General features: G+C 41.9%; 1 protein-coding gene across 1 annotated transcript; it reads right to left on the reverse strand.

Moving 5' to 3' along the window:
* Nucleotides 1-2,377: 2,377 nt before the first annotated feature.
* LOC118783692 (E3 ubiquitin-protein ligase TRIM50-like) lies at nt 2,378-6,028 on the reverse strand. Its single transcript, XM_036537645.1, has 6 exons — nt 5,624-6,028; nt 4,795-4,890; nt 4,232-4,462; nt 3,835-3,857; nt 3,058-3,188; nt 2,378-2,937 (listed from the first exon to the last, which is right to left on the reverse strand). The coding sequence occupies exons 1-6, from the start codon at nt 6,026-6,028 to the stop codon at nt 2,378-2,380; spliced, it is 1,446 nt and encodes a 481-aa protein (XP_036393538.1).
* Nucleotides 6,029-27,962: the final 21,934 nt, after the last annotated feature.

Here is a 27,962-nt window from a genome sequence, read left to right on the forward strand (position 1 = left end):
TGGAAAACGCCTGTTGAAAAGGTACTGTTCTTTTTGCTGCTTTTGTAGAGGATACATTATCTTAGTTTTTTTATTTTGTTGTAACTTTTGTGACTGAATTTTCTAAAAAGATTTAAACCTATTTAATTTTCTTTGGATTTGTCATAGTTTGGGTGTTGTCAATTACATACAGGTTATCCTTTTTGTATGCTTATTCCTTTTGAATGGGAGTGTGAACCAGTGGTTAAGGATGTTGAGGACTGACTTAAGCTAACAGGACTTATGATTCTGTAAAAATGAAAACTTTTTAAAAATATGTTGAAAAATTACCAAATCTATTTTTCCCATTGTGTGCGTCTTTTTGCTTTTTATAATAAAGAATTACCTCAAAAAACTGTCAGCTTTGTTATATTTCCTTCGTTAAGTGATATAATAAAATATTTGTACGATGGCATACTTAAGATCCTTAACAGGTTCTGTTCAGTTTCTGTTTTTCTTTTGACCTGTCTGCAGGAATGCAGTGCATCTGATTGACAGGTTTATCTAGTCGGGGAGCCTTGGACAGCCATCTGACAGTTTAGAAAAGTAGATGAGAGGTAACAATTGAATACCTTGCATGCCTCTGAGAAGTACTGTGCCGTTTTTCATTTTCTGTTTCTCTCATTGATTCCATTTTTTCCCTGGGATGATGAATACCTCTCACCTTTTCAGAAGACCATGTATTTCTGATTGGCACAGACATTATTGTTTCAGCGAAACCATGGCAGGCTTAGATGGCTTTTAAAGGGTAACAGCTGTGCTTCCTGCAAATTCTGCCCCTCAGGTTGGTGGAAGACACTTGATTGTATTTTTGAGCACGAGACAAAAGCTTGTCTTCCCCCAAAGAAAGCACCATTAGTCAACAAAGGCAAAGCTGCTTGCTGTGAACCAGATAATCTCAGAAGAATCAGGAAGTTGTCTCACTTGATTCGAGTTTCAGAGAGGAGGAGCATCTGCCTGTTGTGAATGTTTCCCTCAGAGGGTTTCTGGGAAATATCTCCCTTTGTAAATCTCACAAGATTCCAAGAACAAGATTAAGGGTTGCAATTTTTTGTTGGCCTGCTGTGTTTGTCATCAGTATACAGTGATAGAAGATGACCATAAAAGCTGGAAACTCTTACTGTACCTTTGAATAAATTGACATACCTAAATGACCTTACCTTAACCGGCAACTAGCCTATTTCCCCTTGTATGTTTTGCATTATATTTGTAATTATCTTCACTAGGGAATGTCTTTAAAGTTTGTTTCTACTGTTGCAGATGTAAATCCCCATGCATTTCTGTCATCTTTGCCAGGATGGTAGGCTAACAACTTTGTTTCTTGGCAATTTTTATAATTAAGCAGAGATCTCATTTGTTTCAGTATGTAGTTTGTTTATAAAGCAAAGGGCAACCATCAGGCACATACCAAAGCAGCCAAATTATTTAGGATTTCAGTTGGTAGATTGGTCTTTGATTGCTCTTTTATAGTGACAGATACAATAAGTGCTATGTAATTCCTAGTCTTTGATACATGAGAGAAGTGTTCAAATGCCCTGGCAGCTTTCAGCTTTAACTAAGGATCATCATTTCTACTCAGAATTACTAAACATGGAGAGGCAGGCAAAATGCATGTTTTACTTGCATTTATATTGTGAATTTTGGATTGTTGAGGTTGGAAACTTGATCTTTATTTGTTTTTTGATCATTTTGTTTTAGTGATATGTTGTGGATATCAGCATATCCTGTACAATACAGTCCATCCTCCAGGCAACAGGCATTCATTGTATTCAGTTATTATTTACAGAGTTCTTTACAGCATGACCTTAAGCATGGTCATTTGTGGCAAATGTTTTATATCTGCCTGAAGTGAATCCTAACACACATATAGTGTAGCAAATGTTCTGACACTTACTAGTACGTTCCTATACGATTCCAGAACCAGCTAACAGGTCCTTATACAAACAGTGCCATCTAGTGGTAATATGGGTCACCTTCCTTTTGTTTGGATTATCTGCCCTCTTCTTTCATCACATCAGATTAGTACACTGGTAGCACAAATTCTATACTGAAAAACACATAGAAGATGTGGGTTTATTTGGTCATAATTTTTCCTTTGTGTGTGTATAGTGTGCTACAGTGATAGTAGGTTGTAATGTAGGTATAACGTTAAAGGCTTGTAACCCAAAAGTGTTTGCCTTAATGTCAAGTTGTATAAATGCATAGTGTAAAAAGTGTTATCTTTGTAAGGTGCATGGGATAAGAAAATATTATAATTACCATGCATCTGAAGAAAAATCAAAGACTACAGTACTATCAAAAATGACGGTGGTCATTCCCTTCCCTTCAGCACTTCACCATTTATTGTTGGAGCCTCTTCTTATTTCTCCACCCCAGGCTGGCACAAGGTGATGGGCTGTTTGTTGGCACCCCTCTCATGCCAGCACACATCAAACAGGGGGTACACCTTGCCCTGCAGCTCCGCTTGGAACTTGTAAATGAATCCCAGCTCGTGGGGGCTGTCTGCGTTGTAGAAGACCAGCTCTCCCTTCTCGTAGTCCAGGAAGATCCCGATCTTGCCAGGGTGGGAGGTGAGCGGTAGGGCAACACGGGGGTTGGCGAAGGCCTCGTACAAACGGCCCTCTTTCAGTCCGATGAGCCAAACGCCGCTCTCTGGGCTCTTGGGCAGCTTGCCCTTGCGGCTGGCGGTGCCCTTGACAAGCCCCAGGCGCCACTTCGGCTTGCCCTCCACCTCCACCTCCCAGTAGTGTTTGCCTGAAGAGAAGCCGCGGCTGGCCAGCACACAGTAGCTGTAGCTGAAGCGCTCCGGGTTGTTGGGGAGGCTTTTCGGCAGGACGCCACACTCCACCACCGTGTCCCTTCGGCTGAGCTGCAGCATCGGATGAGCAGTCAGGGGGTCCAGCTTCAGATGCTCTGGGGCTGCAGGTGCACACACACACACACACACACAAACTCCATTAGGTTCCTGCGGCACACAGTATCCAATATGTATTTAGTGCGCTCCTTTGGGTCATCTCTCTCTGTGGCTCCGGTGTTTACCGGGAAAGACCTTCCTGTGCAGCCTCTTCCACACAGTGATCTTGATGTCGTGGTGATTGAAGCCGGGTTTGAAGTTGATGGCGCTGTATGTCCGCTCCTGCCGCTGCTGCTTCTGTTGGCACTCCCTGAACCTAGGCAAGTTCAGGGGGAGCGAAATGAACAGAAGGGGCCTCTGAACAGGAAACAGTGGAGGAAGGGAACTGGCCTTTAAAGTTACCAATGTTTTGAGCCTGTTTTTGTTTCTGTTTCATTTTATAAAAAGCCTTACAATTTAAGTAAGAACCACCTATCAGCTGCTGATTCCTTTTTGTTTGTGTCTAGCATATTATTACAATAACTTATTGCACTGTAAAATAAATTATTTTAATTTCAACAGTTATTGGGCTCTGTGAAATGGTTTGGATAGTAACAAAGATCAGATAAGATTTTATTTTAAGCAGTCTTTCTGTTATGACTAACATTACTTCATATAAAGAGTGTGCGTGACATAGGTGTTAGATATGTTAGATAAAATAAAAAGGATTCCACCAAAAAACGGATTTTTTACATGTGCAAACATGTTAGTCATGCAGTATGTTAAAAGGTTCAGATTAGTTCTCAAATAAAGGCAAACTGATTGTCTACCTAATTTGTAGCTCAATGTACACAATTACAAACCTTTGTCAGACAACGAGATTCAGTGATTTAGTTCAGCATTTGTTTTATGAATGTACACAATGTAGATATCAGATACCTAAGAGTACTATGGTGTCCTTAAATTGGGTGTTTGTTGCTTACCTTGGAGCGATGGAGCCATATTTCTGAAAAAGAAGCACAAATATTTATATTCAGAGCACTAGTTGAGCATATCTTTCCCAGGACCCAGAAATGATCGAATCATTTGAATTTCAGGTGCCCTGGAGCCTAACCCTTTTCCTCCCAACATAAAATATCCTTTTATACACCACAGAAGAGAGTACAAGTTCCCAATGTGGTCACTGCTTTGCAGTGTCATCATTATTCTTCAAGGTTCCAGGTTTTGCTTTTGCAGCTTCTTCATGCTGCGGGATCTATAGTGAGAAGGTGTGCCATCAATCTCTGCTCTTCTGCAGTAGAGTTAACATACAACAACTCCTGCTTAAAGTCAGTACAGAGAGAGATTCTTTCGACCTGGCCAAAACTGGCCAGCGCTCACCGTGATGAAGCCCAGGTGACTCTCATTGTTCAAGCCCTCCAGCGTGCCCTCAGCCTCCTGGAACTTGCCTAGCACCTGCGTCATGTCATCCACCTGGGTCTGGATGGAGGCGATCAAGGTGGCAGCGGTGCTCTCCACCGTCTGCATGAAGCCAGCCTCCTCCTGCTCGATGTAGCGCCGCAGCTCCCCGAACTCTTTGCGGATCACCCACTTGAGGACATCAGACTCGTTCTGCCAGCAGAGATGCCATCATTTACATTAAGCACGCCAGATTTGTGCCCACCTTAGCTCAGTCCACTGCTTAAATCAGAATCCACATTGGCTCTCAGGGTCTCTGTAACTGTTCTTTTTTAATAAGAACATGCTATGTGAGTATGTCACAACATCTCTGTAATTTCTTTCAGTATTGTAATTCTGTATGAGGTGTATTTACATGTATTTACATCTCTCATCTGTCATGGACTAAATGCATTTTAGATGCATTTTAGATGTTTGCAATTTCAGATGTAGGTACATTTTAGATACAGAGCACTCCATTGACAACTAGATGTGGGTTAACTCACTGTTATACGTGATTTGTTGTAAACCATTTTACAAATCTGCTCTTCCAGTTTTCTCCTCTGTGTCTGCAACTCTGTCATCAGACATGAAATGTCCTCCTGGAAAAACATGTCAGGAAGAGCACAGCAGTTATTTGCTAATTACCACTACATTGCAAATGCATGCAGTAACACCTGTAATTTGTGCAAGGCTGTGATGACTTCAGAGAGTTCACAGAAAGTCCAATATTCATAATTCATGCAGAGAGTTAAACTTTTCAAAGTACTTTCCAAATGCCCCTGTGCATAGCTGAAGGTTATATCATGAGGCAATCTGCTTTCTAGGGAGTGGTATTACTCTGTACGTTTATCAGAGTTCATGTTGCTGACTCGGTGGCACCGAATCAAAAGATACCTTTAAAAGGTTTTTATCAGCTGAAAGTCAACATTACTCTGCAGAAGTGGCCCAAGAACATGAAGCACCTGTTATTATTTGAAACTGCAAAACATTTACCTCTGGACAATGGTATATGTCAAACACTACAAAAAGACATGATGGTATTGTATGGTCAGTTTTGCAGTGGGGGAAAAAGCATGGTAATATATATTCTGCTCTACTTTCCAAATGAATAATGAAAAATATGGATGAGGTCATTATTACATTACATTGCATTATTGTCATTTAGCATACACTCTTACATAGGTTACAGTTTTTACATGTTATCCATTTATACAGCTGGATATTTTTACTGAGGCTGTTGTGGGTTAGGAATCAAACCAGCAGCCTTTCGGTTACAAGACCTGCTCGTTACCACTGTGCTACACTGCCGCTCACAGTCAGACGCGGGGTTACCTTCATGCGGCTGTAGACGCTGCTGATGGGGGTAATGTGGTGGCTGCGGTGCGCCCCGATGCTGCCGCACATGCCGCAGATCACGGCCTGGTCCTCCTCACAGTACAGGCTCAGGGGGTTGCGGTGCTCCGGGCAGGTCTCGGGCTCCGCCCTGGAGCTGTCCAGCTCCCGCAGGGCGTCCACGATCCGGGCCAGGGTGACGTTGGGCGGGGGGCTGTCCCCGTCCACGTCGCTTCGGCAGACGGGGCACTGCAGCTGGCCGAAGGGGTCCACCGTCATGGAGCGCACGCAGCTCCTGCAGTAGGAGTGGCCACACTGCAGCATCAGGGGCTCGGCGAAAACGTCCAGGCACACCGGGCACCGCAGCTGATCCTCCAGGGACGCCAGGCTGGTCCTGCGGTCCATCTGTGCTTCTCTGACAGCTGGGAGAGGCAGAGAACTGGGGTAGGAAAGAGCTCAGGGGAAACAACCAGACAAGGAACGACACTTCAGTGGCACGGACCTATTCTGGACAAGTCCGCTTGAGTGAAGCATGCAATCCCGAGCAGAACAAAGTTAGTCCTGGGTGCAAGAGTCATTCCAGTCGGTCTGTGGAAATAAGTACAAAATTCTTCTCGTCAATGTACTGGAAGATAACAACTGATTGTTCCCACCACAGCTCTAATGTGGTCTACTGCAATGCGCTGCTAGAGGTGACCTTCAAGTAAACCCTTATCAGTCTCCCTCTCTCTCTCAGCAAACAAGCTCACTCTCCCACACTTTATGATTGTAATATTAGCTTGTTTTTTATCATTACAAATATGTTGACATCATATCCTTGCACAAGGGATGAGGTGGAGGTGCAAGGCATTTGTGCTAGGTTTTGTGAACAGCAGCAATGCAGTGTTGAACTGCTGGATTGATTTTCCTAAGGACCTACATGTGGTATCTTAAACTGTTAAGCATGTTTAACACTCCATCATATGCTTCTGTACTTATGTGTTATTTGCTTTACAGTATGATACTGAAAATTAATAAATTGCCTTAAAATATTGGCTACAGACACACTGACACTGTCAATTTAGTAATGATGATTAAGAGCTCTGTGGCTCTGTGAAACTGAAGAGTTTAAAATGCACTGTTCTCTTTTGTCTCAGAGTTGTCATTTGAAAAAAAAAAACATAGGGAACATTCAAGGAAAATATCAAGCAATGTTTGCAAAGTCTTAATCACAAAATGAACATAGTCAGTCAGCATTGCTCACATGCATCTCCACCAGACTATCCACTATGCAGGTTGTTGACCATACAAATCTACTGTAAATTAATCAGTAGATCTGCCTCGTTGATTCAGTGAGATACGCTGTGATAAACTATTTTACTATAAAAATGCAGGGGGTGGTTGGTTGAAACACAATGGCTGCAATGAATGCAGTGCCCTACAGATGGTGGTGTTTGTCTCAAAGAGTCCCATTCATAATTCATGGCTCTGTTCGTGAAGACTGCCTTCCCTTGCTTACCCCTGTGAGGCCAAGCCTCCTGTGCCATGCCAGTCTCGTGATTCTGAGTGGGAACACTGACCCATGCAGGATAAGGAAGAGGGAAAGACTACTGTGACAATATATCTATTCATCATCCACAACGTGTCCCACCCACCGCTGTGTCTGGAGTTGCACCATAATGGCTAGAAGAATGGTGGCAATGCCCCCAGACGTCAGCCAGCAGAACATCAAAGCATCATGCTACTGTAACCAGGTCAGATCTCATAGGATTTTGATTATACATTTTCCATTTGACTATTCAAACAAATGTGTTTTTTTTTAACCAAAGGTGGGACATGAGGATATAAGTCCTGACAAAAAAAATAAATAAATAATAGAATAAAGGGAACTTTACTCTCAGTAGAAATACAGAAGTAGTGCTTTGCTCAGTCTGCAATCCCATGGTCTCCTGCCAGTCCTTCCTCATAATCACTAAAAGATCCTTGTGAAATGTGTTGTGAAACATAACAGGAAATTATATGACATGGCAATTAGTAAACACGCAGCAATAATATGGAGACGCCAAGAAAGCAAACCTCTACCCCATTATAGAAGCATCAATGATACACCATCTGTTTGCGCATATGTTCAGCAGACTGGTCCTCATTGTCAGTTAATCATTCTACCTACCACAGGGGGGCAGTGTTTGAACAAAATAGTGTTACGTATTGACTTCTGGCGGCTAATACTCTTCAACACCAGAACAGAATTACAAAGGAGAACACTGCTTCATGTTTTTGCCAAGGAGTGTCTCCATTGAGACTGCCACAGACTTTACTGGAGGTCAAAAACAATATCCTCCTTACAGCTATGCTTATAAAATATTCTTTAGCTTTGAGGCCTGTGAATGGTTTTGATTTACTATTGGCTTCTCAATTTCTTATTGTCAAATATTTTCAAACCAATGCATCACTACTTGCGTTAAACTTGCTTTAAACTCACTGGTTGTATTTTACCTCTACTGCACAGTGGTAGCAGTCAGTGATTCAATTCCCAGTTGGGCACTTGGACGAATGAGCAGGTGCCAGACCAGGCTAACAGCACTCCCAGACCTGTGAGTGTGATCGTAACGCATACTTCAAGCCCTACCCTAAGTTAACTTGCGCAACCTCACTAGAAAAGGGAAGCCGAGTATACTACCATTTATCAATCACTAGATCACGGAATCTCAATCACATCACCATACTACGCATGATATAACTTAATAACTTAAAGATCTTGAAGAGCATAAATGTTCACTGTGTTTGCTTCAGAGTGGCATCACCACTTCAGATACGAAAGTCTGGAAATTGTAAGTGTGACAACATTTAAGTCACGTTTGTTTATTTCAAACATTTGGCTATAATTGTTACTTAAACACCCAGGATATTAAACTGGCTGCGGCGGCAAAGCGTATTTAATATGTGTGACTGCTGAGTTTTGCCTCCCATCTGCAGTTACCTTCACTTTTAAACACTTTGCCTTGTCACGGTGTTTAAATTCATACGTGTTCGTTATAACGTGCAGATTAAACCAGCAGTTCCTGTAGTTTACTTACGAAACACCATATGTATGAGTCACAACGTGACAGAATTGGTAACACTGTTAGGCAGATGCAATGGAACCCGCACTGAGAACAAATATGCGAGTGTACAAACCACTTAAGTGCTCATGAAATCAGCTGCACCTTCATCTCCACTCTGTTCATTCTGTTAGCGTGAGGCAATGACATAAAGGTAGGCAGTGAACTGGCTTTTGTCTTAAACACCCATTAAAGCTTTTAGAATGGGAGTGTGTTAGAATGGGAATGTGTTCTGCTGCCTCATTGTTACGTGGCGTGAACACGTCAGAATTTGCATGTAGATTACCAACAAATGATCTGGCACAGTACCAGGTGAGAATCTCAATGGAGAATATTTATGTCGTGGCATCCAAAAGGTTCAAAGAAGGCTTCAGGTTTTGCTTTTTGAATGTGTCACATTACAGCTGTATTTAACTCAAAACCTCCTTGTGTGAATTCATATGCAACTACTAAAAACATTCACAGTAAATCAAATAACATTTTCTCTTACCATGCATTCATACATTATAAAAATGCAATTACATAAACATTTTGTGACCTGACTTGGCCACTTGACTAACTTGGCACATCCTGCATCAGCCATATTCACCAGACATGGTCCAGCCATTGACAAGATCTGTAGGTGAGATTGTCCAGTGAGAACATTCTGAAACTGCCATGGTGACAGACTCACATACAATACACAATACCTACAAGTCAGTGCATAGTATCATATTGTCAGTACAGCCTCATTTCCAAGGTTTAAATTTTAACCTCCCTCCAAAAAGTCCCTATCATATCACTTAAAGTATGCTTTTACTGTGAATTGTAAAATAGCTTTACAGGTTATGTGGTAGGGGATTACCCTTTAAATTAATGTTAGAGTAAAGTGCACCACTGACACCCACCGAAACATTTTCAGGGAATGTTATTTACGTCTCTAACGCCAGCGCCAGGCAACATAACTGGATTAAGGAGGATGTTCATGATAGGTTGTTATGAGCTTGCAGTGTGTTCCAGTGTAAGCGTAAGGCTGAACCAGACAGGCATCTTGCTACACATAATAAAAGATATAGGAGCTGACTCGATGACAGCAGAAACTGAGCGAGATTCATCTGCATGGTTTTTTTTTTGAAAGCGTAAGTGAACGCTTGCCAGTGTAGTATATGGTCTGAGGGCTTTCATCAAAAACTGCTACTGCAGCATGTTCCCCCACACTCTTTTTCCCCTTTTGAGTGACAGGGGTCTCCAGGATCAAAGCTGCCAAAGAGTAATTTAGCAATCATATTAACGATGTGCCCTGGCTGTTTTTCAGAGGGCTCCGGCACGCTTCAGTTCTTTCCAGGCATCCTCGTGTTATCACAAAGAGTGATCTCGCCCATTGTTCCACGGACACTTGTGTGTTGTGCCTATGAGTGCGTGTGTGTGTCTGTCTGATTGTGCACATGCATGTGTGTATGCATATGTGTCCATACATGCATGTGTGTGTGTATATGTAAGTGTGTGCATGCGTATGTGCATATGTGTGTGCATATACTGTATATGTGTGTGCAGATGTGTGTGTGTGCAGATGTGTGTGCGTATATATGTGTGTGCAGATGTGGTGTGTGCGTGTGTGCGTATATATGTGTGTGCAGATGTGAGTGTGTGCGTGTGTGCGTATATATGTGTGTGCAGATGAGTGTGTGTGCGTGTGTGCGTATATGTGTGTGCAGATGTGAGTGTATGTGTCAGTGAGTGGAAAAGGTGAGAAAAGAAGAAACCAATGTAGTCACAGAGGCTCTTTTCTGCTGGTGGAGCAGAGACCAGTGGTAGGGGAGGAAGGCTGCTATACAACGCAGTCTGTGCGGTCACTGCTCCCCACACTCACTGCTGTTTACTCGACTGCTGGAGCCATGTTTATTTTCTGTTTTACATTCAATTTCTAAGCCTCGTTGCTTGAATTCTTCTCATGTCCACAAATAAGTGAATTCCACAGTTCAGTCCAACAGAAACATGATCGGATGTGCTTCCCATCACTGACCAGTCGTATTCCACCATACAGGCACTGCACCAGTTTACCTGCAGATTCCCACTTTCATCCAATGGCAGGACTACAGTAAGACTGAACTGCTTGTGGCTGTCAGTCGATCTCCTTTCCTAGTTGCTTGGTTAATTCCTATTTCATGTTATGTACTTCATAAAATGTATAGTCTTAGCATGGACTATAGGAGATTTGTGAAGGGCTGCATCAAGCTTCTGGCACAAAGTAGAATAGTAGAAGAGTTCTACTAATAAAGGGGGGGGGGGGGCTGATATGATGGTTCTTGATGGGGTTTGTTGATTGTGATATGGTGCTGGATTAACCTTTTTGGATTTTTTTTGTTTTTTTTGTCTTAGAAGTTTTGTTTGAATCCTGGGATGAATGTGAAGATCCTCAGCCATACTTATTCCTGTCTCTCACTCCGTCACTTCTGTCTCCTCACCGGTTCTCCCTGTGTTCCTCTCTGTCCTGCAGCAGCACTGTCTGATACTGCCATAAACCTCACATTCTCACTCAGCCCGGGTGGAGTAACAGTGAATGACCCCCAGCGTACACAGCACGAGGAGAATCACTAGTATATACCTGCAAACGTGTCAAAATGCCTTTATCCCATGTTTTGTAAGCATGTTTCCGCTTCCTTACAATGTAAAACAGTAACCAGTAATTGTTGTAGCTAAGTAGTTTCTTGCAAGTGGGCCATAGTTTTGATGTCATTCCAGTCCAGATGCAAGCATAGATATTTTTCATATTTATCAAATGGGACAGGGGAGGATGGGAGATGGAAGTAGAGTGCATTATTTCAGGGGAAAAGAAGACATGATGATATTAACATGCTCGTATGGATTTATGACCATATGATTGATGACCTTTTTAGCTAAGGAGAGATGTAACTGTACAAGCCTGTCCATGAATGACTTATTATGTTTATGGAGTAGCAGCCAGAATTTTCTGCTTGAAACTGACTCATAGCACTTTTGCGCATGTTTTCACTGAATCATAGCAGTAGTGTATGTGTGAGGCGGGGAGGGAGGTAAGATTCCATACTGCTGGAATCTTCTAAAGTTTCCAAATCTGAACGGTAATATCACCTGTCAGGTGCTGAGTACTTGTGCTGTATTAAGTTTTGATTTAATTACATTGCACATGCTGCATTCTTTGTCAGTGCGGTAATATAAATGAGACTTCAACACAGAAAAGCTGGAATGATTCCAATGCAATCATGGCCTTGTTCTCTCAGATCCTGTCACCTGTCTTTTTCAATGTACTATTTAAATCTCTAACAAGGACTCTCAGAGCACAGAGCTGCACTCATGCTAACTCCAGTAGGTTCTTTCAGACTTAGATGTTGTCTACTTGACATTAAAGGGGGTGCATAACTGGCTTTTGGGGTGCCTTAAGGGAGCAGTATGGTGTAGTGTTAAGAGAATAACCAGAGGTTTTCAGGTTTGAACCCTATGTGGCAACTGCCATTGTATCTTGTGGCTACAAACTGCTTCAGTTTATATCTAGCTGTATAAATGAATAATTCTAGCTATGAAATATGCCCTGGATTGAGATACCTGCCAAGTGAATGAAGTAAATACTAATAGCACCTTAAAGGTGTTGTTGCATACAAATTATCATTTTAAAGAATTATCATTTTATGCCTTCTTATATTCCACAATGCCGCTAGTGGTATGAGATACATTGTTTCCTGTAGCAAAGGGAACCGAAGCAGCTTTTTGGATTACAGCAGTCTTTTGTTACAGCTCCTTCAGTATTGGTTGTAATATTTAGAATTACTTGAAAGACTTGTTTTGAGAGCAACATTTCTTTACTCAGTACTTTATGTACCTGTCTATATTACTGTATATATTTTAAAATTATTTTCACAAACTCAAAAGATCTAAAACATTGGCGATCTCAATGAATATAATCCTCCAATGAACTGACTCCCACAACCAAAACATTTTCAGATGAAACATTTTTTTTTTTCCAAACATAAGGAGCTCATCATTAGAGTCTGTGTGTCTAGCTTTCAGTTTGTATTTTTAGATAATGAGATTGCTCTGGAAAAACAACATTGAAGACTAATCAAATCTTAACACAAATCCCTGTCTTATCGTTAACAGTTATAAACACGATGTTGATGACAACAGTAACCATCATGACTGAAAGTGAACAGTGGAGGGCTCAGAGAGGCTTAGAGTGGCCAGATGCATGCCGAGAATTTTGCCCTCACATTCAACCCATATGTGGAGCTGGCCAGCGCTCCGTGGTGTGTTTACCTTTAGATGCAAAGCTGACATTCCCCACTCGGTAGAACGCAACACTGCAGTGTCCAGCTTTCCAGTCCAGCACAAGCGGGTTGACATCCACTGTTTAAATAAACTGAAGTGCATTCAAATGAAATGCACGGCTCTGGGCATATGCAGTGGCACACCATTATCACATTATGAACCAGGTTATTCTATGAGTTTTCAGAAGCTGTGAGGAGTGGTCATGGATCATGAACTGTTTTATTGAATCATAGTAATCAAGAGTGGATCAGGGTTGACTTTTGCAATGGAAAAAAGTCATAAAAAGTCATGACGTAAAAAAAGAAAAAGGAATGAATGTTTTCATTCTGCAGTGTTGAGCTGAAGAAGCTCAGAGGCCCTGTGGATGGAGTGTGTATAAACTGCAGAGAGAGCTCAGTGGCTTGTGTTTCCACTGGGTACCCCTTACCTCCCCACATCCCCTAGACTTGGCACCTCTGAAAGGAGCCCTTTGATGTCCGTCACTTCCCCCTGCTGCAGTTTGACTTGGCAGCCACTGGCTTCTCCCGCGTGGGCCTGGGGGCCTCCGTGCCCAGCACTGAAAGATTAATGGAGCCTAAAGGAACCTCAAACTGCTCTCACCTGTTGTGTCTGGCAGCCTGTGGCGAGATAATTAGTGCAGCGAGGACAATGTGGCTTTGTCTCTGCCTCGATGTCCTCATGAACGCATGGCATATGCATACATATATGGAATACTTCAGCAGGAATCTTCACAGCGTCCCCTTTGCAAACAGATCTTCACTCATGACCACACATATGTGGAGAAACCCCCTGACACAACCCCACAGCGCAGTCGTTGAGCTGTCACTCGTCATGAGAAGTCTCCTTTCGTGTTGTTTGCCTGTGCTCTGATTAATGTATGTGGGAATTAGGGAGAAATCCATTATATACATATATACATACAGAGAGAGAGAGAGGGAGGGAGAGAGTGAGAGCTGGATCACAAGCTCTTCAGGTGCCTGTCTTTGTTTAAGATCACAACAGCAAGGGTACTGTAGCCTTTGTTCCCTGATGTCTGAAACGGCTGATTAAAAGTCTCTGTTGCGGAGGGAAAGTTCGGCTGTGCATGAATTTGCATCCATTAGGAGACCTCGTGACTGCATGCTCCCTATGGTGAGAGAGTAGGAGAGTGGGGTTCTTTCAGACGCTACTGTACAGAATATACTCATTGTGAGCTCTGAAGCTGGGACAGAGAGGACGTAGCAGGGCCACTGTATAATGTGCCCTTTATAAGCCAAGGACAGGGCTCCCTTACGACTGGAGAGGCACAGACAAGCTCCTCTTTAACTGGCTACTGGGGACCCTTAAAACTCAAGGAGACCCCTTTCTTTCCCATGACAGGAAGCTTTAACTCATGCCTATTTTTTTTATAATTGCAATAATTCCAGTTGTTCAAAAATGCCGGGCATTTTTTCATTGCTGTGTGAATGATATGCTTTTCATGCATTGACCAACATTGAATCCAGCATTGAAATAAAGCATTACTCACTGTATTTACCAAGGTTCTATTCGTCTGCATTTATCTGCTTTGATGGATTCATTAACTCTAAAATTATGCATGTACAATATTTAGTTGTGCTTCTTGCATGTGATCTCAGGTAATTTGATAGTTGGTTTGTCAGTGTTCTCCAGGATTGATAGGATATTTGGAGGAGATTGGTCTCCTGGGCCATCTTTGTCTGACACGCAAGCAAATTTATTTACACGGATAATATACATACATCGTTTTGAGGGAGTTTGATTACCTGCTGGATTGTGACCTACACACGCAGCTGTGTAATCCCGGTATAAACATTATTGCTAGTCTGAGGCTCACAATGAGGCTCTTATTGCTTCAGGGGTGAGATAATTCAGAGGTGAGAAGGCATGTGAGATCAGACTGCCAACTGTTTGAGCCTGAGATCCAAGGCTCAGCCTGAGAGGGTCACTCCAGGGCAAAATACTGGCACTGGGGTGATGCAGAGAAGGGACAGAATGCACAGCAAGCCTGGAGTTTATTAAGATGCCCCATCTGAGGTCTCACTAAGGGGGAAAATGCACCCTTGATGGTGCGAAGTTCACATCAGAGCCAGGAGTCTGAGTAGCTGTGTCTCTCGACTCAGAAGCAGTAGTCTACACTGCTTTTCCTGTTCATAATCACAGAGGTAATTCACAAAGGAATAATGTTTCCTGTGTTGTCTGTGAACCTAAGTTACATTTCCTTGAAGTCTAAAAGCCTTACCACACATGGGAATTGCGCATATTTAAGGCAATTTGGTAATGCCATGATTTGGCCCCATTTTAATCATTGCGTGAAGAATTCTGGACAAAAAGCAGAGTGTTTTAAGGATCTTTCATGCCTCTATCATTGCCTGATAATACTGCTTTTTGAAAACAATGTTTGGGTGCAATGGAACTCAAGCCTTAATCTCTCTGAATTGTTCTGTTTTAATAAAAGATATAACTCTGTTATCTATGAGAAAGCAATTGTCATTTTTTGTACAGCTGTTCATGTTAACACAGCATAGAGACCTTAAATTAAATAAAATTAATGTCAATATAAAATGTTCTTAATTTGAGAAAAGATGCAACTCTTAAGCATTGTTTTTGGACTGATCTTTTGAATAATTCAGATTCAAATGTGTCTCATCTGGGGTGTTTATGACACATTTTTAATCATGTTTGACAACCTGCGAAAGCTTGATGGGCAGCAACACACTCAACAGCCTTCTGTCTGCTGCTCCAGTGCACTAGTGGAAATAGCCATAGCTGTGCTTTAATATACGGCTTATACATTGTGACAGGTTGAAAGTTTCCTTCTGGAGCTTTGCTTTCCCTCACTCGGATGCAGTAAACATTTATGAGGATCAGAATATCACCCGAAGGACCCTGAATGCCCCGCTATATTCATGAAACTGATTGGTTGCTTCATTGTGTCTGTAGGCGAAAGACATCCCACGGCTAAGGAAATGGAAAAGATGTGCAGTAAATTAACGTGTTCCTCCGGGTCCCTGTGCCTGGGAAGGAGAGCCAGACAGCACTAAATACACATGCTGGAAAAGAGCTGCAGCTCAGCACATTTCAGGCCAGTGAAGCCACACTAATTCTCTCTGCTCATTCACACCACGCATTTCTGCAGATCAGTTTTATCAGTAGTATTTCAGTCTAATATGAGTGGGTATCGAGTAAATGAATGTAAATAAATCTGATACATGACCAGACAAAAATAAGTCTCAGAAACAGTCACAATAGTGGAAAGGTTTGTGGGATGTCCTCCCAATTCCAGGTTCCAGGTTGCTAATTTAGATTCCATTTTCAGGTGTCATGAGTGAATGGAGTTTGTACAGTATGCTGTCCAGATGTTGTCTGGTGGAATTTCCACTGGTGCCCTGGTTTCCTGTAAGCCACCATGGGTGTCCCGGTTAGGGCGGATGGATGCTTTCACAATGCCCTGCTGTGAGCTGTGTTCCTGAAGAGCATCCAAGTTTTCTCTGCCTCACCGTAGTGTCTCATCAGTAACCAGGACATGCTTCTAAATGCAGACTTGGTGAGGCTAGGCACCTCTCAGGAAGTGAGGTGTCATACAGTAAAGGGGTATGCTCTGAACTGAAATGTGATACGTCCTTGAAAACATCCATGATGCCGAGCCCACATGCATTACACGTCTATGAAAAAGCAGCTGCAAACAGCGTGTTGCTTTGACTGCAGCCTTACAGAGAGATAGCATGGTCTGATTAGTATGTACAGACCTGTGATGAGAGTTTGAAGTCGGGAGCCCAGTATGAAATATGATACAGCGGAGCTCGGCTGTCAGCTCCTGTTGGTGGAAATCCTTAAAGAAAGGCACACAGCAGAGAGATGGGGATCTTAAAGGACAACATGGCCTGATAAGACAGCATCGCATGGCTATGCATAAGACAGGTCAAAGCAGCCACCAACCTGGGCAGTGCTGAATCCCTTTCATCTACCAACTACGTTTTCTACTAAAAACCACTTTTTACATCTAAAACCTACCCCTTCCACAGTCTTATGTAAACTATGTAAACACAACATGTAAATCTATAACCAGTTTATCAATTGTAATTACTGGAGTTACCTATGTATTTTAGCCAAACGCTGTACACCACACAGAAATTGAAACCCTACAGTTGAAGTGAAGTAATAGATAAAGCTGGATATACAAAATCTGTAGGAGCTATGTAAAGATGTGTTATATATGTAGTGAGCTTAAAAATAATGTACAAGCCTAAAACCAACTATAAACGCAGATTTATGATCCATAATGTTGCAGATAGTGGTTTTTTGTTAAAGCAAAATAAATTTTAAAAATCCTGACAATATTTGCTCTCAAATGCCAGGTATTACTTGATTTTGAGTAAATATATCCACTATAAGCCAAAACTACTGTTCCACCTTCAGTCTGTCATGATCAAAGATGAACTCAATATCATTCCAACGGCTCAGTTTAAATCAAAATGAAATCAGGCTCTTGGCTCTGATCAGCTCTTGCTATGGAGGTTGATTATAAAAAAGCACACTTCAGAGAGCCTTTGCGCATGGAGTTGAATGTGAGGGCAGTGCTGACAGATGCATGGCCTCTGAATTGGGTGTGTTCACTCACTGCATTGCCTAAATTAATCTGTAAGTGTGCAGCGAAGCTTAAGCACTCACAGGGTGAGAGCTCCAGCCAACAAGAAAGTCAGCCAGCCAGATAGCTAGCCAATTATACTGCTCAGTGACCAATCAGCTGGTCAGGCAGCAAGTCAGGCACCCAGCCAGCCAATCAGCATGTCACCATGCCACCGCTGCGTGCCAAAGTACCCACTCCGGGAGTTATCTCACAGTAACACGTCAAATAAAATGCACAGTCTATGAGGGTAATAAAAACATAACTCTTAAATGAACTTGGTATGTTATTGTGCTGCAACTTAAGGGATACTGATTTATGAAAACATCCTCACTCTCTTTCCCCTACCTTCCCCTGGCTGATCAATCCCTTTTTCGTTATGATCCAAGTGAGGTTTTAATTCCTTTTTAAGGTTTATGAAAAGTTGTGTCGCTTTCCGTCAGCATTCATTAAGAACCATGATTCATGGTTTGAGCAGTAGCAACATAATATAGAAAGGGGGATGTAAAAAGGAATGGAGAAAAGATTTTTTTCTTTTGTATTTATCTTCAAAAATAAAACAACGGTTTTGCTAGTAACATAGTTTAGTAACCACCTTATCTCAGACATTCAGTTCCTGCTCCTAAGTTGAGAAGCTAGAGACTCTGTATCTATGGGGTTAAGTATACAATATCTTAGAATGAAGGGGAGGGGGTGTAATAAAAACAGCTGTTTATACTCCTCTCTCGCCTTCCATATAAAGCATAAGGCCCTGTTCGTTGGGACATTAAACAAATACCAACAGATATGACAGGTCAGCATAGAGCTATTTTTCACAGTTTGTTCGTTATTTGGTCCATATAAAGGCAATTGGTGCATTCATTTATCTATGCAGTGATAGGTTTGGGGAACATAGCAGGCGATGGGTGGACTCTGGACAGACAGAGCCTCCTTGTGATTTATAATGTTGCCCCTTCTCTGGCTGTTGGTGCTGGCACCAGGGTAAGTGGGCTATCACCTCATTGTGAATGAAACGGAACCAAGTGGTGGAAAGATGAAGGGGAGCAAGATTGTGGAGAGAGAATATTAAGAAGGGGAAATAGTATGAGTGCGTGTGTGTGTGTGTGTGTGTGTGTGTGAGAGAGAGAGAGAAAGAGAGGGAGAGGGAGAGGGAGAGACAGAGCTGCGAAATGCATCTGAAAGCTGCTGTACTTCTATGCTATTACGAACCCACCATTCAGAAGCACGGGTTTTACTGATTTACAGAAATAGAAGGAAAAGACTGATTGCATTTTAATTTTCCTTTCTTTCTTTCCTTACCACACTTATTGTGGAGAGAGAATATTAAGAAGGGGAAATAGTGTGAGTGCGTGTGTGTGTGTGTGTGTGTGTGTGTGAGAGAGAGAGAGAGAGAGAGAGAGAGGGAGAGGGAGAGGGAGAGACAGAGCTGTGAAATGCATCTGAAAGCTGCTGTACCTCTATGCTATTACGAACCCACCATTCAGAAGCACGGGTTTTACTGATTTACAGAAATAGAAGGAAAAGACTGATTGCATTTTAATTTTCCTTTCTTTCTTTCCTTACCACACTTATTCTATTACATGGCCCAATAAAATCTGACTTAGGGCTTTCCTTGTCACAAACCATTAAGTTGCTCCAAAAGAGGTGTACATTTGTAAGACAGGACACCATATTAGTCCTGATCTTGGATCATACTACCCCCACATACAAATTATGATGTAATGTTTCTTATTTTGTAGTCCGTTACTTCATTCTGTTTAAATGAATGGAAGCACTAATGTATCAGTCGATTAACTTGTAGTCATTATCGCATTTGACTCCAGTAATACCTTGCTATGTCTGAGAGACCAGTCCATCTGGGGATATCACTCAAGGGTTACATAACTGGCTATCTTTGTACCCTCTCCATGGCATGCTTATACATTTGATAAGGAAGATGTAATTCCTATCAGTATATGCATTGTGTATGTTGCAGTTTATACCAGCTACTCTTTTTGAACTGTGTAGATATTCATATACAGTGTACACAAGTATAACATTGGTGTTCTGGTTTATTATATGTCTGTGAAATTGGGGTATTCATGAATTTTGCCCCAGGTAAACTTGGATGGGCTTGTACGGAGGTAATTACATTCTCAACCCAGATTAGACTTAATTAGTCATTGGAGACGTTTTGCGTCTGCATCCATGTGGAAATGTATTGCATATTGGATTGAAAACAGCAGGGCAAAATTGGAGTCAGACTGGTTTCAGTTTGCTGTCTTGTTTGGTACAGTTGTTTTTCTCCTGATATTGCCATTGTATTTCTATTGTCATTTCTAAAACCAGTGGATCATTTTCTTTAGTACAGCACTATTTGGACCTATAACAAAAACATCACTGAAGGCAAATCTTCACTAAATCAATCACAATATCATCACATTTTAACAGAATGACTTGCAAAACAGCAGTATCACTTAACAAAAAGAAAGCCAGAGAGAAACCGCTGAGCACTGAATCTGCTTAGTCACACCTGATGAGCCAAACATTTTGAAAGAAATATCCGGAAAGTTCTTCTAAAAATAGAGATTATTTGAGAGATTCAGAAAAAAAGGCTTTAAAAATACATTTTTTCCTTGGAATTAATAGAAATTGTAGCTAAAATTTCAAAAGTGACAAGGAAATAAGATGAATCCATGTCTAGGGTAGACAAACCACCAGAATTTAGGACAATTTCCGGGTGGAACAGCAATTGCTGAGTTTATATATACGCCCAGCAACTTAAACTGCCCTGTTTCTGTTGGCTCCATGTGAATGCATGCTTTGTGCGCATACACCTAAAATAATGAACTGTTTATTAAAATTTGAGAAGTCTGCCAAGCAGATGTCTCCAGGCATTGTAACGAAACACAAAATTGTAATGAACATAGTGTTGCTCTCCTTTGCATTATATTTCACTGGCATCGGTGCTAATGTAAAAAAGTAAATTAAAGTATGTAACAGAACGTGTTCCCCCTCAGGGCTCAGATATGACAGATTTCATTTAGCATGGAAGTGATACATGGGTTTACTGTAATACCTATTCTCCTGTTTCATCTTGGTCTGTTTGGAGAAGTGCCCAGTCACTGAGGATCTGTCTGTTTGTAGTGTAGCGCCGCATCAACCCATGGGAGTTGTGACAGGCCCACTGGCTGCTGGTGTTCTCTCTGGAGGCCTCCTCTCTTTCTGGGTGCTGGATTCATGTGGGCAGTGAAGCGATCTGTGCCCACATCGCCACCTTCACCCGCAGCCAGACAGTAGGCCAATATTAGTGCCATCACAGGCATGTTCTAACACCAAAGCTACCCGCCCTCCCTCCAGCTGCTTCACTGGGAGTCCTCATTCTGGCGGTTGGCCGAGGTACAGAAGAACAAGGACAGGAGCTGAGAACAAGAGAGGGCCTGTCATGTGCCATGACACCCTGGTAGTTCTGTAAACACCTGGCAACACATCGCAGTATCATAATTCAGCAGTATCCTTGCCGTACCCAGCGTTAGCATCACCAGGCATCTTGGTGTATTGCATTACAGCCTTAGGGCTTTCCCTTGGGACTTGTTTTCTGGTGTCAGTTTCTCTTGGTGGATACTGTTGCTATTCCAACAGGATTTATTTATGCTATTACCAATGTCTTTCCCAGTTTCTTTGCAAAGCAACAGAGTTTTTGTTCAAGGTGTCCAGATTTGAACCTGCAGTTACATCCTGCAGACGGTTCGTTTGGGGGATTCCATAGCTTTATAAATAGCAAATAAAGTCTTGCATTCAGTAGCTCTGTTTAGACCTATCTCAATAACTGTTTCATTTGTGAAAAACAGTTCCCTCAAGAATGCTTTGTGTGCAGATTTGGGACAACTGTGAGCACATGGACATCTGCTCAAAATCTGCCCAGCACATGCTCTCCAAAACATTGGCTGTAATACACACGGCTTGAGCTCAAGACTCTGGAGGACACCTTGTGAAATGGCTTTATGGAACAAGTGTGAGCCAGATCAACCTAAGGGATAAAGTGGCTCTCTTTTACATTTAAGACTCATTCACTTATATCAGTATGGTTGTAAAATCTTTGGTTGTAAAATCATTTCAATTAAACAAGGATTTCCCCCTCCAGACAGATCAGCACTTCTTTAATGAGTATGGCAATTGAACCTGTGAACCTCACAAGACAAGACTTCTGAAAAGGGACACAATTAACTTATAGAACAGAACCAAGGTCCCTCACACAGGGCACAAATTGAACTCTTATCTCAGCCCCACAGGGTGATGTCACTGTCTGTAGCAGACAGATGGCCTCTGAAAGTGATGAGGTGGTTCCTGATCTGTCCTGAATTATCTAACTTGTCTTTCTGCAATCTTCCTCCATTACATCTGGTCTTGGTACTGCAATTCCATGCTAGCAGAACACAATAACTTTAGATCATAACCCAAAACTATCATGTCTGCTTATTATAAATTCAAAAGTTTTAATTTCCAGTACAAGACAGGTTGTCTGCTTAGACTCATTAAGACGCAGGGGGATAATCTAGGCCTCATAACACATTTCTTTTCTCCAAGACAGACAAGCCGAAAACCATGAAGAACAAGTACAACGTTGTCTGGTAAAAACCTGCCAGCCTATGCCAAAAATGACCATATGTATTTCTTTTTTTTTATGTAACATGAAGGAGGAGAATTGGAGCATTATTTGAGTGCTGGGCCTGTATTTATGCTAGGCTGCCAGTACAAGGAGCAAGGAAAATGCCCAACATGAAAAGTGTAGTGCAGGACAAGGAAACAAGGGAAACTGAAGTTGGGGAATGGGGAGGAAGGCAGAATGCAGGGGGGGAATTAAAGCAAAGGGGGCATTTGAATGACAGTAAATTAGCGACCAGGAGCTGCTGGTAAGCTTCCTCCTCCAAGGAAAACATACAGAGAGCTGGGGATAGCGTCAGAGCTAAATCAAAGGGGTCTTTCAATGGGAACTTTGTGTGTGTTGGGGAAAAAATGCTGTTCGTCAGCCCCTCTTATTTACATCAGGGCAAGTGAGCGCCCAAAGGGAGGTTAAATGCGAAGATATAGGGGCTGGTGCAGCATCAGGGCCACTGTCTGTTCTTTTTGCACATTAATTCCTATTGTCATGTCCATGGGGGTGTTCATGATCTACATCCAAGCATGAAATCCATAGGTCATTCATTCTTTCTCATTCATAGGTCGGTCTTCTGTGTGGATCAAAGCAGATGTTTTATGAAATTCAGACACATACATTTTTGTCTAGTTGAATCAGTGTTTCATCTCATTTTTCCACGGTGTGTCCGTACATAGACTTTACAGAGACAAACTGGTGTCTCACTGAGCTAGCTGATCTGTTTTTGCACTGTGTGCTCAAGTTGAGTTTTCAAATCTGGTCATATTTAAGTCTGTGTATTCAAAGAAATTGCATGCATTTGCATGTGTTGCTTTACATTTTTCTTTTTCATCTTAAACACACACTTGTAGAACTTTGAAGAGGCTGGAAAGGCATGGAGCCAGAGGGGCCTTTACAAACATGCCCCACGAGGCAAGGAGAGCTGATTCTTTGCTTGTTCGGGTGCTTGTCTGTTTTGCATGCCTACTTGCTGTATAGCTGGCGTCAGGATGTGTTTATAACTGCCTGTAATAATCCCGTCACGGCTCTCTCCCTCAGATTCCTACATATGGTCCTAGTAAAGTCGAGGTTTGACGCTACACTGGGCCCTTTCTCCTCGGCGGCAGGTTTTTGTGAAAGGAGATACAAAATAAATTCTCCGCAGTCTGAAGGCTGCCTTGTTCTCCCAGAATTAATAAAGAAAAATACCTCCATCCTTCCAAATGAATTCTTTTCAGGTAGACCAGCATGATCCAAGCGGGGCTGAGCCTGGTCGGGTAGCACAAGCAGATGTGAAAACGAGCACGGAGGCAAAAAGAGAGCTAAAGACTGACAGGCCAATAGGACCTGTCACTAAACCTCATGGCAATTTTGCTGATCAGAGGCCTAGAGTTTGGGGTAGTTTATGCTTAAGTCTCAAACAAACGCCATGTGGTAGACACTGCCGTTGCTTTTGACTGCCAAATAGAAATAAGACTAGTCTTAATTTTAAACATTTTGGTGCTGAGAAGTTGCTACTCACACTGTGGCTCCCCTTTGTGGCATTATATTGGAACCTTTCTGCTGCAAAGACAGACACATTTGCAAAAATCATCAGTTTGGATTTCGTTTTAATCCAACGAGTGTCTAGCTGTACAGATACCAACATCTGAAATAATTACATTCACATATAGTCATTTAACAGAAGTTCTTATCCAAAGTGAGAAACAGAGGGAGTGAAGAATTGACAAAAGTTTGTACTTTTGATCTTTCAATCTACATTCATCCTTTCTATGGTCCTCATAATGGATCAGATTCAGTTTTGACATCTGACTGTTAAGTCTCTCCCTACAAGTCTTTTCCAACACGCAGCAAGCATACAGTATTAAAATCCTTTTCATGCTTAATTTGATCCACACTATGTTTAATTTTAACCGTGAAGACCTTGCACTTCATTGCATGTGAAGTATATATTGGTTGGCAACTCATTAATGTGGTTATGAAGATTTAAATAATGTGACTGAAAATTGCCAATTTCCTTTAATTATGATTTAAGTGGATGTGAAGTCAAGAAAAACTTTAGGAAAAAAATTCCCTCACATAGGCATATGAGGTCAATTCTGTTGGGCTAGATGATGGTTTGGAACCAGAATTGGGTCAGAGTTAGAAAGTTGAAGTCGTCCTTTAGAGCTATGGTTTCTGGGAAGGCGTGTGGTTCTGTTAATGTTCTGTTAGAGGTTAACACTGAGGAGCCATACTGTTCTGGTTCAGTGACTCAAAGCTGAGAACTGGTAATAAGCCGTTGGGTGAAGCAGCTTCATCTGATTTGCTTCATCAAGAGAACCTGATTTTTTCATTTTCAAAGCATCCTAAAAGCAAAAACAAAGTGATTGCTTTGTCAGTAGATTTTTTCAAATATTTTTTGGGTGAACATAATTAAAATGTTACATTGAATGCAAAATTTCCAAATAGTTTAGAGAAAATTGAGAGAAAAAATTAAAGAATGGTTTTCAAAATAGCACTTGTAAAATACTCAAACTTACAAATAAAATATGATTGAAGCGGGAGGAAAATGTGTCTCTTGTCAGTATTTTGAACTAGATTTCAGTACATTATTTCAGGGGAAAAACACTTGCTCAATTATATACAGCATTTGGCTGTCCTGGGGTGAGGGTGAAAGAGAGGGTGTTTTGTTCTTTACAGTTTTCAATTAATAAGTGCCCCCCAAGGAAGGACATATGGACAACTGCATAACTGAATACCCCCCTGCACACGTGTGCTTGGCCCTTTGTTCAGGGTGTGAGTCCCTTGCCTCTCTCATCAGCAATGCCACGGTCTGACAGCACACCAGGCCTCCATAACACATTAGGGAAACATATCTGGCTGTTTGTCACCATCTGCCTCCCCGCAACCCGCCACCCAGCGTGAACCCCAGGCCAGACAGAGGCCCATGTGACCTCTCTGTCCATCCACACTTTATTAATAGGACTTGTTTGGAGCGCCGGACGTGCTGGTAATTCAAGCCGGTGAGCTATTTATTTTAATCTGCCAGCACAGATAGCTGCCGTCAAGACACCCTTGTCATCCAGCTACACCCATGTACCCCTGCCCTTTGCGACAACTGAGGCTGCTTATCGCAAACATCAGAGTGACGCTGTTCTGCTGCAGCCTTGATGTGTTCTCTCCTACTCTCTGTCTGACTCAAGTCCTGGGCATTATACCCCACAATTCCATTCACATCAACATAGATGGGGACGTGCAATGAGAAGCATGATACTGAGATGCAGGTCCATTTAAGCACTTCATACTTGAGCTCAGTTATTTTTATTGCTGTTCAGTTGCTTCTTATGAATGTGTTTCCCAGGGTGCAAACTGTTGAAATTGAGGGCTTTTAAACAGAAACAAATGAGGTCAACTGCCTTGCTCAGAGGTACAATGATGTTGTCCCATGTGTGATTCAAAGCCATGACTCTTTGGTCCGGAGTATAATTCCCTAACACCTACATAGCGGCCACATGCATCACAGATTGAGCGGTTCTGTTTGTATCGTGCTTCAGTAATCAAACTAACGATTTAGTACAGGCAATAATCATTAATGAAGCGACAACCACCCGCTTCTTTGGTCTCTTGCAGAGCAGCTCAGTTTAGTCTCTCCAGACTCCCTGTTTATAACATTTTCACACAGGATTTCTGTGTTTGCTTTTCTTTGGATCGTTGTGTTGAAAACTGCAGAGGGCATGAAGCAGACAGAGCATATTGTTATTCTTTTCAGCCTCACAGGTCAAGATATATTCGAAAACAAAGTGTGGCGATGTTGCTGATCTGGTAGCCGCACACTCCTTTTGTACTTTCCCGCTCACGTTTCAGTCTTCGCGCTGTTCAAAATTAAAAGGCCGAAACAAAAAATTTACAATAATAGTGAACTGAAATGTCAAACACATGAACATATGCATTAATATTTACATATGAGTTGAGCAGAGTCAGAGCTCTCTCCAGTTAATACTTTTCTAAAGGTGGTGACGAGTGGGAGATGGGTACAAATTTAAACGTTTATCAGTGTTAATTGTGGTAATTAATCATCCATTTACAACCCTGGCAGGGTGGGTGATGAAACATTGCAGAAACAGGAAAGGTCTCTTGGATAGTTGCTCAGTCAGACATGGAGTTCAGTAAGCTTCAAGGCTGTATCTTTTTTGTCCTCAGGAAAGAAAGAAGAAGTTCTTATTTTGTTTTCTTCCACTCAGGCTTATAATTCAAATACAAATGAGCAAGGGGATTTTTGAGAGAAGTTCCGACACATCTTTCTGAATATGATTCTCTCTATTTTCAAAGAGAGAGGAAAAAACATTTTTGCAGTATACACAGTACAGAATAGTAAACTGTGACAACATCAAAGAGTTATTTTCAATTGTGAATTCAGCTTTCCGTTAGTATGACTATTACTCTAAAATTTACTGTGCGTGGTGTTATTTCAAACTCTGAATGTTTGCAACCTTGTGTCTCCAAACGTAATTCATTGTACCGCCACATTCAGGGCAATACTATGGGGGAAAGACAGCAAGGCTCACACTATAGGACACTTGCTCATTCTGAACTAACTTTGACCTCACCGGCTCCATCAGCAGTGGTTCAGTCCTGTCACCCTGCAAAGCCTCACATGTTTGTTTCTTTAAACACCAAGCGGGGTGAAATTCATGTGTGCCCTGTGTCCATGAAAGTAGGTTTCCTGCTCAGAATTTATATTCTGGGAACACACGTCTTCTCCAGTTCCACAAGCTTGCCAAATGGGCACTGCTCTCCGGTTGTCCGTCCACAAAAACACACGGAAATATGAGGCCTATAAAGATCGTTAGGCAATGTCACTGTACCATTGATACTATTCTTTAAACCCCTCTCTCCCCAGACCCAGCCCCCTGACTGACCTCTCCCTCAGTGCAGCAGCCATACAGTAGTATTGCTTTCCATCACTTTGTCCTCACGGGGGAATGAAACTGAACGTGTTTGCCCAGAAAGTTCAGCTTTCATAAACAACGGGGAGAACACTAACTCCCTGCAAATTGAGCTGTTCCACATCAGCCGTTCTCTGAGAGAAAACAGAAGGGGGGGGGGTTAGATGTACCGTTTGTATTAAATTGCCACCTCATTCAGATTTCTTATTTTGTTTTGTGCACGATTTCATACAGTAAAAGGAGGTGACTTTTTAATATGTCCCTCAAACAGAACCGAAAATCCTTTCCATTTATTTTTAAATTCCTAAAAATATTTGCTTTCCTTGGCATCATGCATTCTGCACATATTTTGGAAGAGCCCAACTACTTCTCTGCCGCCACAGTCGTTCTCCTTGGACAAGTGCCATGTAAAAGTCGGTGTACTTCATTAATGTCTGTTTTTCAATCTTGGCCAAAGTTAGAAGTAGGCATATTCATCTATTCCTTTTGTCTACCTGCCATCGAAGCTGTAAAGAGCATTGTGTTGCCTCATCATTTTCAGATTGAGAACACAGATGTGATATTATGATGATGAAAGAATCTGTTACTTCTCCTCCTTTCTCGTAAGAAAAGTGATTATTTTTGCACTCAGCATTTAACTCGGCTCGACACTGCATAAACAGTGCTTGTTCATAAAAACAAGTTTTTAAAAAGACACAGCATTATGTTGTAAAACCTGTCTGGAGACACTTCTTGATGTGCATAAAAAAAAGGTGAAAATAGTTTTTGAAAGTAATGACAAAATGTCTAGTGGAAACACTCTTGTTCTTGT

Source organism: Megalops cyprinoides, chromosome 9 (assembly GCF_013368585.1).
Source record: "Megalops cyprinoides isolate fMegCyp1 chromosome 9, fMegCyp1.pri, whole genome shotgun sequence".
Classification (NCBI taxonomy): domain Eukaryota; kingdom Metazoa; phylum Chordata; class Actinopteri; order Elopiformes; family Megalopidae; genus Megalops; species Megalops cyprinoides.